Source organism: Watersipora subatra, chromosome 1 (assembly GCF_963576615.1).
Source record: "Watersipora subatra chromosome 1, tzWatSuba1.1, whole genome shotgun sequence".
NCBI classification, from domain to species: Eukaryota; Metazoa; Bryozoa; class Gymnolaemata; order Cheilostomatida; family Watersiporidae; genus Watersipora; species Watersipora subatra.
In genome coordinates, this window is record NC_088708.1 from 34,610,779 (window position 1) to 34,625,224 (window position 14,446).

Below are 14,446 nucleotides of genomic sequence, written 5' to 3' on the forward strand. Positions count from 1 at the left end.
ATCCACAACGGCCACCAACACAACTAGAAAACTAAACATAGGCCACAGTAATTCTCGAAGCAATTATTCCCATAAAGCAGGAACAAACATTACTCAAATCCGCTTACAATTTTGCAGCTATCCTCCCAACGGCGTGAAAATTACTAAAATGTTTGGAGGCCTAAAGAGTTTGGAGCAGGTACCTTCTACAAAACTACCTTGGTGTGATCAATTTGTAAACTTAGAAAAGCGACAGACTGCTATAAAACTACCTTGGTGTGATCGACTTGTGAAACAAATGCACGGCTCCAGGCATTGAAATTGGAGTCTTTAGCAGCGCACACACACTGCGCTGGTATAGATGTATATGTCTTTAGATTCTGTCAGCACAAAATAAACACAGTGTGAATATTTGCTATAGATAAGCTATGAACTTGAAAATGCAATGTCATGACTGCATATAAGCAATGTTTCCACACCAGTACATATGCCAGAACAGTACACATGCCAAACCAGTACATATGCCAGACCAGTACATATGCCAGACCAGTACATATGCTAGACCAGTACATTTGCCAGACCAGTATGTATGCTAGACCAGTACATATCCCAGATCAGTACATATTCCAGACCCGTACATATGCTAGACCAGTACATGTGTAACGTCTGTAAATACGCAACACTTTATGCGTGTATATGCCATGCCACCGCATAATCACATCTAACATAAGCCGCAGCTATATGTCAGCCAGACATTTATGTAAGCCATTCCTTAAAAAAGAGATCAGAACATTCTTAGGAGAGAGGCTGAGGAACCTGGTGTGGATCGATTATTGTGTATTTTTATGTTTTAAAATCAGTATGACAAATTTATTGTAGCAAATAGAATAGAAAATTACAAACTAGATAAGATGTCAAAAGATGAAGATCATATGCCCTACTAGTCACTGACTTGTAATACAGGATACAGAACTAGATGTGATGTCCAAAGATAAAGATCCTATGCCCTACTAGTCTCCGACTTGTAATACAGGATACAGAACTAGATGTGATGTCCAAAAATTAAGATCATAAGCCCTACTAGTCACTGACTTGTAATACAGGATACAGAACTAGATGTGATGTCCAAAGATAAGGATCCTATGCCCTACTAGTCACTGACTTGTAATACAGGATACAGAACTAGATGTGATGTCCAAAGATAAAGATCCTATGCCCTGCTAGTCACTAACTTATAATACAGGATACAGAACTAGATGTAATGTCCAAAGATAAATATCATATGCCCTACTAGTCACTGACTTGTAATACAGGATACAGAAATAGATGTAATGTCCAAAGATAAGGATCATATGCCCTATTAGTCACTGACTTGTAATACAGGATACAGAACTAGATGTGATGTCCAAAGATAAAGATCCTATGCCCTGCTAGTCACTAACTTGTAATACAGGATACAGAAATAGATGTGATGTCCAAAGATAAAGATCCTATGGCCTACTAGTCACTGACTTGTAATACAGGATACAGAACTAGATGTGATGTCCAAAAATAAAGATCATAAGCCCTACTAGTCACTAACTTGTAATACAGGATACAGAACTAGATGTGATGTCCAAAAATAAAGATCATAAGCCCTACTAGTAACTGACTTGTAATACAGGATATAGAACTAGATGTAATGTCCAAAGATAAATATCATATGCCCTACTAGTCACTGACTTGTAATACAGGATACAGAAATAGATGTGATGTCCAAAGATAAAGATCATATGCCCTACTAGTCACTGACTTGTAATACAGGATACAGAACTAGATGTGATGTCCAAAGATAAGGATACTATGCCCTACTAGTTACAGACTTGTAATACAGGATACAGAACTAGATGTGATGTCCAAAAATAAAGATCATAAGCCCTACTAGTCACTGACTTGTAATACAGGATACAGAACTAGATGTGATGTCCAAAGATAAAGATCCTATGCCCTACTAGTCACTGACTTGTAATACAGGATACAGAACTAGATGTGATGTCCAAAGATAAGGATCCTATGCCCTGCTAGTCACTAACTTGTAATACAAGATACAAAACTAGATGTGATGTCCAAAGATAAAGATCCTATGGCCTACTAGTCACTGACTTGTAATACAGGATACAGAACTAGATGTGATGCCCAAAAATAAAGATCATAAGCCCTACTAATCACTGACTTGTAATACAGGATACAGAACTAGATGTGATGTCCAAAGATAAAGATCCTATGGCCTATTAGTCACTAACTTGTAATACAGGATACAGAACTAGATGTGATGTCCAAAAATAAAGATCCTATGCCCTATTAGTCACTGACTTGTAATACAGGATACAGAACTAGATGTGATGTCCAAAGATAAAGATCATAAGCCCTACTAGTCACTGACTTGTAATACAGGATACAGAACTAGATGTGATGTCCAAAGATGAAGATCCTATGCCCTATTAGTCACTGACTTGTAATACAGGATACAGAACTAGATGTGATGTCCAAAGATAAGGATCATATGCTCTACTAGTCACTGACTTGTAATACAGGATACAGAACTAGATGTGATGTCCAAAGATAAGGATCATATGCTCTACTAGTCACTGACTTGTAATACAGGATACAGAACTAGATGTGATGTCCAAAGATAAAGATCCTATGCCCTATTAGTCACTGACTTGTAATACAGGATACAGAACTAGATGTGATGTCCAAAGATAAAGATCATAAGCCCTACTAGTCACTGACTTGTAATACAGGATACAGAACTAGATGTGATGTCCAAAGATGAAGATCCTATGCCCTATTAGTCACTAACTTGTAATACAGGATACAGAACTAGATGAGATGTCCAAAGATAAGGATCACATGCTCTACTAGTCACTGACTTGTAATACAGGATACAGAACTAGATGTGATGTCCAAAGATAAGGATCATATGCTCTACTAGTCACTGACTTGTAATACAGGATACAGAGCTAGATGTGATGTCCAAAGATAAAGATCCTATGCCCTATTAGTCACTGACTTGTAATACAGGATACAGAACTAAATGTGATGTCCAAAGATAAAGATCATATGCCCTACTAGTCACTGACTTGTAATACAGGATACAGAACTAGATGTGATGTCCAAAGATAAACATCCTATTCCCTATTAGCCACTAACTTGTAATACAGGATACAGAACTAGATGTGATGTCCAAAGATAAAGATCCTATGGCCTACTAGTCACTGACTTGTAATACAGGATACAGAACTAGATGTGATGTCCAAAGATAAAGATCATATGCCCTACTAGTAACTAACTTGTAATACAGGATACGGAACTAGATGTGATGTCCAAAGATAAAGATCATATGCCCTACTAGTCACTGACTTGTAATACAGGATACAGAACTAGATGTGATGTCCAAAAATAAAGATCATAAGCCCTACTAGTAACTGACTTGTAATACAGGATACAGAACTAGATGTAATGTCCAAAGATAAATATCATATGCCCTACTAGTCACTGACTTGTAATACAGGATACAGAAATAGATGTGATGTCCAAAGATAAAGATCATATGCCCTACTAGTCACTGACTTGTAATACAGGATACAGAAATAGATGTGATGTCCAAAGATAAAGATCCTATGGCCTACTAGTCACTGACTTGTAATACAGGATACAGAACTAGATGTGATGTCCAAAGATAAAGATCATATGCCCTACTAGTAACTAACTTGTAATACAGGATACAGAACTAGATGTGATGTCCAAAAATAAAGATCATAAGCCCTACTAGTAACTGACTTGTAATACAGGATACAGAAATAGATGTGATGTCCAAAGATAAAGATCATATGCCCTACTAGTCACTGACTTGTAATACAGGATACAGAAATAGATGTGATGTCCAAAGATAAAGATCATATGCCCTACTAGTCACTGACTTGTAATACAGGATAAAGAACTAGATGTGATGTCCAAAGATAAAGATCATATGCCCTACTAGTCACTGACTTATAATACAGAATACAGAACTAGATGTGATGTCCAAAGATAAAGATCCTATGGCCTACTAGTCACTGACTTGTAATACAGGATACAGAACTAGATGTGATGTCCAAAGATAAAGATCCTATGCCCTATTAGTCACTGACTTGTAATACAGGATACAGAACTAGATGTGATGTCCAAAGATAAGGATCCTATGCCCTACTAGTCACTGACTTGTAATACAGGATACAGAACTAGATGTGATGTCCAAAGATAAAGATCATATGCCCTACTAGTAACTAACTTGTAATACAGGATACAGAACTAGATGTGATGTCCAAAGATAAAAATCCTATGCCCTACTAGTCACTAACTTGTAATACAGGATACAGAACTAGATGTGATGTCAAAAAATAAAGATCATAAGCCCTACTAGTAACTGACTTGTAATACAGGATACAGAACTAGATGTAATGTCCAAAGATAAATATCATATGCCCTACTAGTCACTGACTTGTAATACAGGATACAGAACTAGATGTGATGTCCAAAAATAAAGATCATAAGCCCTACTAGTAACTGACTTGTAATACATGATACAGAACTAGATGTGATGTCCAAAGATAAAGATCCTATGCCCTATTAGTCACTGACTTGTAATACAGGATACGGAACTAGATGTGATGTCCAAAGATAAAGATCATATGCCCTATTAGTCACTGACTTGTAATACAGGATACAGAACTAGATGTGATGTCCAAAAATAAAGATCATATGCCCTACTAGTAACTGACTAGTAATACAGGATACAGAACTAGATGTGATGTCCAAAAATAAAGATCATAAGCCCTACTAGTAATTGACTTGTAATACAGGATACAGAACTAGATGTGATGTCCAAAGATGAAGATCCTATGCCGTACTAGTCACTGACTTGTAATACAGGATACAGAACTAGATGTGATGTCCAAAGATAAAGATCATATGCCCTACTAGTAACTAACTTGTAATACAGAATACAGAACTAGATGTGATGTCCAAAAATAAAGATCATAAGCCCTACTAGTAACTGACTTGTAATACAGGATACAGAACTAGATGTGATGTCCAAAGATAAAGATCATATGCCCTACTAGTCACTGACTTGTAATACAGGATACAGAACTAGATGTGATGTCCAAAGATAAACATCCTATTCCCTATTAGCCACTAACTTGTAATACAGGATACAGAACTAGATGTGATGTCCAAAGATAAAGATCCTATGCCCTGCTAGTCACTAACTTATAATACAGGATACAGAACTAGATGTAATGTCCAAAGATAAATATCATATGCCCTACTAGTCACTGACTTGTAATACAGGATACAGAAATAGATGTAATGTCCAAAGATAAGGATCATATGCCCTATTAGTCACTGACTTGTAATACAGGATACAGAACTAGATGTGATGTCCAAAGATAAAGATCCTATGCCCTGCTAGTCACTAACTTGTAATACAGGATACAGAAATAGATGTGATGTCCAAAGATAAAGATCCTATGGCCTACTAGTCACTGACTTGTAATACAGGATACAGAACTAGATGTGATGTCCAAAAATAAAGATCATAAGCCCTACTAGTCACTAACTTGTAATACAGGATACAGAACTAGATGTGATGTCCAAAAATAAAGATCATAAGCCCTACTAGTAACTGACTTGTAATACAGGATATAGAACTAGATGTAATGTCCAAAGATAAATATCATATGCCCTACTAGTCACTGACTTGTAATACAGGATACAGAAATAGATGTGATGTCCAAAGATAAAGATCATATGCCCTACTAGTCACTGACTTGTAATACAGGATACAGAACTAGATGTGATGTCCAAAGATAAGGATACTATGCCCTACTAGTTACTGACTTGTAATACAGGATACAGAACTAGATGTGATGTCCAAAAATAAAGATCATAAGCCCTACTAGTCACTGACTTGTAATACAGGATACAGAACTAGATGTGATGTCCAAAGATAAAGATCCTATGCCCTACTAGTCACTGACTTGTAATACAGGATACAGAACTAGATGTGATGTCCAAAGATAAGGATCCTATGCCCTGCTAGTCACTAACTTGTAATACAAGATACAAAACTAGATGTGATGTCCAAAGATAAAGATCCTATGGCCTACTAGTCACTGACTTGTAATACAGGATACAGAACTAGATGTGATGCCCAAAAATAAAGATCATAAGCCCTACTAATCACTGACTTGTAATACAGGATACAGAACTAGATGTGATGTCCAAAGATAAAGATCCTATGGCCTATTAGTCACTAACTTGTAATACAGGATACAGAACTAGATGTGATGTCCAAAAATAAAGATCCTATGCCCTATTAGTCACTGACTTGTAATACAGGATACAGAACTAGATGTGATGTCCAAAGATAAAGATCATAAGCCCTACTAGTCACTGACTTGTAATACAGGATACAGAACTAGATGTGATGTCCAAAGATGAAGATCCTATGCCCTATTAGTCACTGACTTGTAATACAGGATACAGAACTAGATGTGATGTCCAAAGATAAGGATCATATGCTCTACTAGTCACTGACTTGTAATACAGGATACAGAACTAGATGTGATGTCCAAAGATAAGGATCATATGCTCTACTAGTCACTGACTTGTAATACAGGATACAGAACTAGATGTGATGTCCAAAGATAAAGATCCTATGCCCTATTAGTCACTGACTTGTAATACAGGATACAGAACTAGATGTGATGTCCAAAGATAAAGATCATAAGCCCTACTAGTCACTGACTTGTAATACAGGATACAGAACTAGATGTGATGTCCAAAGATGAAGATCCTATGCCCTATTAGTCACTAACTTGTAATACAGGATACAGAACTAGATGAGATGTCCAAAGATAAGGATCACATGCTCTACTAGTCACTGACTTGTAATACAGGATACAGAACTAGATGTGATGTCCAAAGATAAGGATCATATGCTCTACTAGTCACTGACTTGTAATACAGGATACAGAGCTAGATGTGATGTCCAAAGATAAAGATCCTATGCCCTATTAGTCACTGACTTGTAATACAGGATACAGAACTAGATGTGATGTCCAAAGATAAAGATCATATGCCCTACTAGTCACTGACTTGTAATACAGGATACAGAACTAGATGTGATGTCCAAAGATAAACATCCTATTCCCTATTAGCCACTAACTTGTAATACAGGATACAGAACTAGATGTGATGTCCAAAGATAAAGATCCTATGGCCTACTAGTCACTGACTTGTAATACAGGATACAGAACTAGATGTGATGTCCAAAGATAAAGATCATATGCCCTACTAGTAACTAACTTGTAATACAGGATACGGAACTAGATGTGATGTCCAAAGATAAAGATCATATGCCCTATTAGTCACTAACTTGTAATACAGGATACAGAACTAGATGAGATGTCCAAAGATAAGGATCACATGCTCTACTAGTCACTGACTTGTAATACAGGATACAGAACTAGATGTGATGTCCAAAGATAAGGATCATATGCTCTACTAGTCACTGACTTGTAATACAGGATACAGAGCTAGATGTGATGTCCAAAGATAAAGATCCTATGCCCTATTAGTCACTGACTTGTAATACAGGATACAGAACTAGATGTGATGTCCAAAGATAAAGATCATATGCCCTACTAGTCACTGACTTGTAATACAGGATACAGAACTAGATGTGATGTCCAAAGATAAACATCCTATTCCCTATTAGCCACTAACTTGTAATACAGGATACAGAACTAGATGTGATGTCCAAAGATAAAGATCCTATGGCCTACTAGTCACTGACTTGTAATACAGGATACAGAACTAGATGTGATGTCCAAAGATAAAGATCATATGCCCTACTAGTAACTAACTTGTAATACAGGATACGGAACTAGATGTGATGTCCAAAGATAAAGATCATATGCCCTACTAGTCACTGACTTGTAATACAGGATACAGAACTAGATGTGATGTCCAAAAATAAAGATCATAAGCCCTACTAGTAACTGACTTGTAATACAGGATACAGAACTAGATGTAATGTCCAAAGATAAATATCATATGCCCTACTAGTCACTGACTTGTAATACAGGATACAGAAATAGATGTGATGTCCAAAGATAAAGATCATATGCCCTACTAGTCACTGACTTGTAATACAGGATACAGAAATAGATGTGATGTCCAAAGATAAAGATCCTATGGCCTACTAGTCACTGACTTGTAATACAGGATACAGAACTAGATGTGATGTCCAAAGATAAAGATCATATGCCCTACTAGTAACTAACTTGTAATACAGGATACAGAACTAGATGTGATGTCCAAAAATAAAGATCATAAGCCCTACTAGTAACTGACTTGTAATACAGGATACAGAAATAGATGTGATGTCCAAAGATAAAGATCATATGCCCTACTAGTCACTGACTTGTAATACAGGATACAGAAATAGATGTGATGTCCAAAGATAAAGATCATATGCCCTACTAGTCACTGACTTGTAATACAGGATAAAGAACTAGATGTGATGTCCAAAGATAAAGATCATATGCCCTACTAGTCACTGACTTATAATACAGAATACAGAACTAGATGTGATGTCCAAAGATAAAGATCCTATGGCCTACTAGTCACTGACTTGTAATACAGGATACAGAACTAGATGTGATGTCCAAAGATAAAGATCCTATGCCCTATTAGTCACTGACTTGTAATACAGGATACAGAACTAGATGTGATGTCCAAAGATAAGGATCCTATGCCCTACTAGTCACTGACTTGTAATACAGGATACAGAACTAGATGTGATGTCCAAAGATAAAGATCATATGCCCTACTAGTAACTAACTTGTAATACAGGATACAGAACTAGATGTGATGTCCAAAGATAAAAATCCTATGCCCTACTAGTCACTAACTTGTAATACAGGATACAGAACTAGATGTGATGTCAAAAAATAAAGATCATAAGCCCTACTAGTAACTGACTTGTAATACAGGATACAGAACTAGATGTAATGTCCAAAGATAAATATCATATGCCCTACTAGTCACTGACTTGTAATACAGGATACAGAAATAGATGTGATGTCCAAAGATAAAGATCATATGCCCTACTAGTCACTGACTTGTAATACAGGATACAGAACTAGATGTGATGTCCAAAGATAAGGATCCTATGCCCTACTAGTTACTGACTTGTAATACAGGATACAGAACTAGATGTGATGTCCAAAGATAAAGATCATACGCCCTACTAGTCACTGACTTGTAATACAGGATACAGAACTAGATGTGATGTCCAAAAATAAAGATCATAAGCCCTACTAGTAACTGACTTGTAATACATGATACAGAACTAGATGTGATGTCCAAAGATAAAGATCCTATGCCCTATTAGTCACTGACTTGTAATACAGGATACGGAACTAGATGTGATGTCCAAAGATAAAGATCATATGCCCTACTAGTCACTGACTTGTAATACAGGATACAGAACTAGATGTGATGTCCAAAAATAAAGATCATATGCCCTACTAGTAACTGACTAGTAATACAGGATACAGAACTAGATGTGATGTCCAAAAATAAAGATCATAAGCCCTACTAGTAATTGACTTGTAATACAGGATACAGAACTAGATGTGATGTCCAAAGATGAAGATCCTATGCCGTACTAGTCACTGACTTGTAATACAGGATACAGAACTAGATGTGATGTCCAAAGATAAAGATCATATGCCCTACTAGTAACTAACTTGTAATACAGAATACAGAACTAGATGTGATGTCCAAAAATAAAGATCATAAGCCCTACTAGTAACTGACTTGTAATACAGGATACAGAACTAGATGTGATGTCCAAAGTTAAAGATCATATGCCCTACTAGTCACTGACTTGTAATACAGGATACAGAAATAGATGTGATGTCCAAAGATAAAGATCATATGCCCTACTAGTCACTGACTTGTAATACAGGATAAAGAACTAGATGTGATGTCCAAAGATAAAGATCATATGCCCTACTAGTCACTGACTTATAATACAGGATACAGAACTAGATGTGATGTCCAAAGATAAAGATCCTATGGCCTACTAGTCACTGACTTGTAATACAGGATACAGAACTAGATGTGATGTCCAAAGATAAAGATCCTATGCCCTATTAGTCACTGACTTGTAATACAGGATACAGAACTAGATGTGATGTCCAAAGATAAGGATCCTATGCCCTACTAGTCACTGACTTGTAATACAGGATACAGAACTAGATGTGATGTCCAAAGATAAAGATCATATGCCCTACTAGTAACTAACTTGTAATACAGGATACAGAACTAGATGTGATGTCCAAAGATAAAGATCATATGCCCTACTAGTCACTGACTTGTAATACAGGATACAGAAATAGATGTGATGTCCAAAGATAAAGATCATATGCCCTACTAGTCACTGACTTGTAATACAGGATAAAGAACTAGATGTGATGTCCAAAGATAAAGATCATATGCCCTACTAGTCACTGACTTATAATACAGAATACAGAACTAGATGTGATGTCCAAAGATAAAGATCCTATGGCCTACTAGTCACTGACTTGTAATACAGGATACAGAACTAGATGTGATGTCCAAAGATAAAGATCCTATGCCCTATTAGTCACTGACTTGTAATACAGGATACAGAACTAGATGTGATGTCCAAAGATAAGGATCCTATGCCCTACTAGTCACTGACTTGTAATACAGGATACAGAACTAGATGTGATGTCCAAAGATAAAGATCATATGCCCTACTAGTAACTAACTTGTAATACAGGATACAGAACTAGATGTGATGTCCAAAGATAAAAATCCTATGCCCTACTAGTCACTAACTTGTAATACAGGATACAGAACTAGATGTGATGTCCAAAAATAAAGATCATAAGCCCTACTAGTAACTGACTTGTAATACAGGATACAGAACTAGATGTAATGTCCAAAGATAAATATCATATGCCCTACTAGTCACTGACTTGTAATACAGGATACAGAAATAGATGTGATGTCCAAAGATAAAGATCATATGCCCTACTAGTCACTGACTTGTAATACAGGATACAGAACTAGATGTGATGTCCAAAGATAAGGATCCTATGCCCTACTAGTTACTGACTTGTAATACAGGATACAGAACTAGATGTGATGTCCAAAGATAAAGATCATACGCCCTACTAGTCACTGACTTGTAATACAGGATACAGAACTAGATGTGATGTCCAAAAATAAAGATCATAAGCCCTACTAGTCACTGACTTGTAATACAGGATACAGAACTAGATGTGATGTCCAAAAATAAAGATCATAAGCCCTACTAGTCACTGACTTGTAATACAGGATAAAGAACTAGATGTGATGTCCAAAGATAAAGATCCTATGCCCTACTAGTCACTGACTTGTAATACAGGATACAGAACTAGATGTGATGTCCAAAGATAAAGATCCTATGCCCTGCTAGTCACTAACTTGTAATACAGGATACAGAACTAGATGTGATGTCCAAAGATAAAGATCCTATGCCCTATTAGTCACTGACTTGTAATACAGGATACAGAACTAGATGTGATGTCCAAAGATAAAGATCATATGCCCTACTAGTCACTGACTTGTAATACAGGATACAGAACTAGATGTGATGTCCAAAGATAAAGATCCTATGCCCTACTAGTCACTGACTTGTAATACAGGATACAGAACTAGATGTGATGTCCAAAGATAAAGATCCTATGCCCTACTAGTCTCCGACTTGTAATACAGGATACAGAACTAGATGTGATGTCCAAAAATAAAGATCATAAGCCCTACTAGTCACTGACTTGTAATACAGGATACAGAACTAGATGTGATGTCCAAAGATAAGGATCCTATGCCCTACTAGTCACTGACTTGTAATACAGGATACAGAACTAGATGTGATGTCCAAAAATAAAGATCATAAGCCCTACTAGTCACTGACTTGTAATACAGGATACAGAACTAGATGTGATGTCCAAAGATAAAGATCCTATGCCCTACTAGTCACTGACTTGTAATACAGGATACAGAACTAGATGTGATGTCCAAAAATAAAGATCATAAGCCCTACTAGTCACTGACTTGTAATACAGGATACAGAACTAGATGTGATGTCCAAAGATAAGGATCCTATGCCCTACTAGTCACTGACTTGTAATACAGGATACAGAACTAGATGTGATGTCCAAAGATAAAGATCCTATGCCCTGCTAGTCACTGACTTGTAATACAGGATACAGAACTAGATGTGATGTCTAAAGATAAAGATCCTATGCCCTATTATTCACTAACTTGTAATACAGGATACAGAACTAGATGTGATGTCCAAAGATAAAGATCCTATGGCCTACTAGTCACTGACTTGTAATACAGGATACAGAACTAGATGTGATGTCCAAAGATAAAGATCATATGCCCTACCAGTAACTAAATTGTAATACAGGGTACAGAACTAGATGTGATGTCCAAAGATAAAGATCCTATGCCCTATTAGTCACGGACTTGTAATACAGGATACAGAACTAGATGTGATGTCCAAAGATAAAGATCCTATGCCCTACTAGTAACTGACTTGTAATACAGGATACAGAACTAGATGTGATGTCCAAAGATGAAGATCATATGCCCTACTAGTCACTAACTTGTAATACAGGATACAGAACTAGATGTGATGTCCAAAAATAAAGATCATAAGCCCTACTAGTAACTGACTTGTAATACAGGATACAGAACTAGATGTAATGTCCAAAGATAAAGATCATATGCCTTACTAGTCACTGACTTGTAAAACAGGATACAGAAATAGATGTGATGTCCAAAGATAAAGATCATATGCCCTACTAGTCACTGACTTGTAATACAGGATACAGAACTAGATGTGATGTCCAAAGATAAGGATCCTATGCCCTACTAGTCACTGACTTGTAATACAGGATACAGAACTAGATGTGATGTCCAAAAATAAAGATCATAAGCCCTACTAGTCACTGACTTGTAATACAGGATACAGAACTAGATGTGATGTCCAAAGATAAAGATCATATGCCCTACTAGTAACTAACTTGTAATACAGGATACAGAACTAGATGTGATGTCCAAAGATAAGGATCCTATGGCCTACTAGTCACTGACTTGTAATACAGGATACAGAACTAGATGTGATGTCCAAAGATAAAGATCATATGCCCTACTAGTAACTAACTTGTAATACATGATACAGAACTAGATGTGATGTCCAAAGATAAAGATCCTATGCCCTACTAGTCACTAACTTGTAATACAGGATACAGAACTAGATGTGATGTCCAAAAATAAAGATCATATGCCCTACTAGTAACTGACTAGTAATACAGGATACAGAACTAGATGTGATGTCCAAAAATAAAGATCATAAGCCCTACTAGTAACTGACTTGTAATACAGGATACAGAACTAGATGTGATGTCCAAAGATGAAGATCCTATGCCGTACTAGTCACTGACTTGTAATACAGGATACAGAACTAGATGTGATGTCCAAAGATAAAGATCATATGCCCTACTAGTAACTAACTTGTAATACAGGATACAGAACTAGATGTGATGTCCAAAAATAAAGATCATAAGCCCTACTAGTAACTGACTTGTAATACAGGATACAGAACTAGATGTGATGTCCAAAAATAAAGATCATAAGCCCTACTAGTAACTGACTTGTAATACAGGATACAGAACTAGATGTGATGTCCAAAGATAAAGATCATATGCCCTACTAGTCACTGACTTGTAATACAGGATACAGAACTAGATGTGATGTCCAAAAATAAAGATCATAAGCCCTACTAGTAACTGACCTGTAATACAGGATACAGAACTAGATGTGATGCCCAAAGATAAAGATCCTATGCCCTATTAGTCACTGACTTGTAATACAGGATACGGAACTAGATGTGATGTCCAAAGATAAAGATCATATGCCCTACTAGTCACTGACTTGTAATACATGATACAGAACTAGATGTGATGTCCAAAAATAAAGATCATATGCCCTACTAGTAACTGACTAGTAATACAGGATACAGAACTAGATGTGATGTCCAAAAATAAAGATCATAAGCCCTACTAGTAACTGACTTGTAATACAGGATACAGAACTAGATGTGATGTCCAAAGATGAAGATCTTATGCCGTACTAGTCACTGACTTGTAATACAGGATACAGAACTAGATGTGATGTCCAAAGATAAAGATCATATGCCCTACTAGTAACTAACTTGTAATACAGGACACAGAACTAGATGTGATGTCCAAAAATAAAGATCATAAGCCCTACTAGTAACTGACTTGTA

General features: G+C 36.5%; 1 protein-coding gene across 1 annotated transcript in view; it reads right to left on the reverse strand.

Annotated features, from left to right (window-relative positions):
- LOC137400751 (tudor domain-containing protein 7B-like) overlaps window positions 1-14,446 on the reverse strand; it is a 67,462-nt gene that overhangs the window by 36,875 nt on the left and 16,141 nt on the right. The window contains exon 9 of the mRNA XM_068087090.1: window positions 252-359. Coding sequence (XP_067943191.1) covers window positions 252-359 — 108 coding nt within the window. The remainder of the gene's footprint in view (window positions 1-251; window positions 360-14,446) is intronic.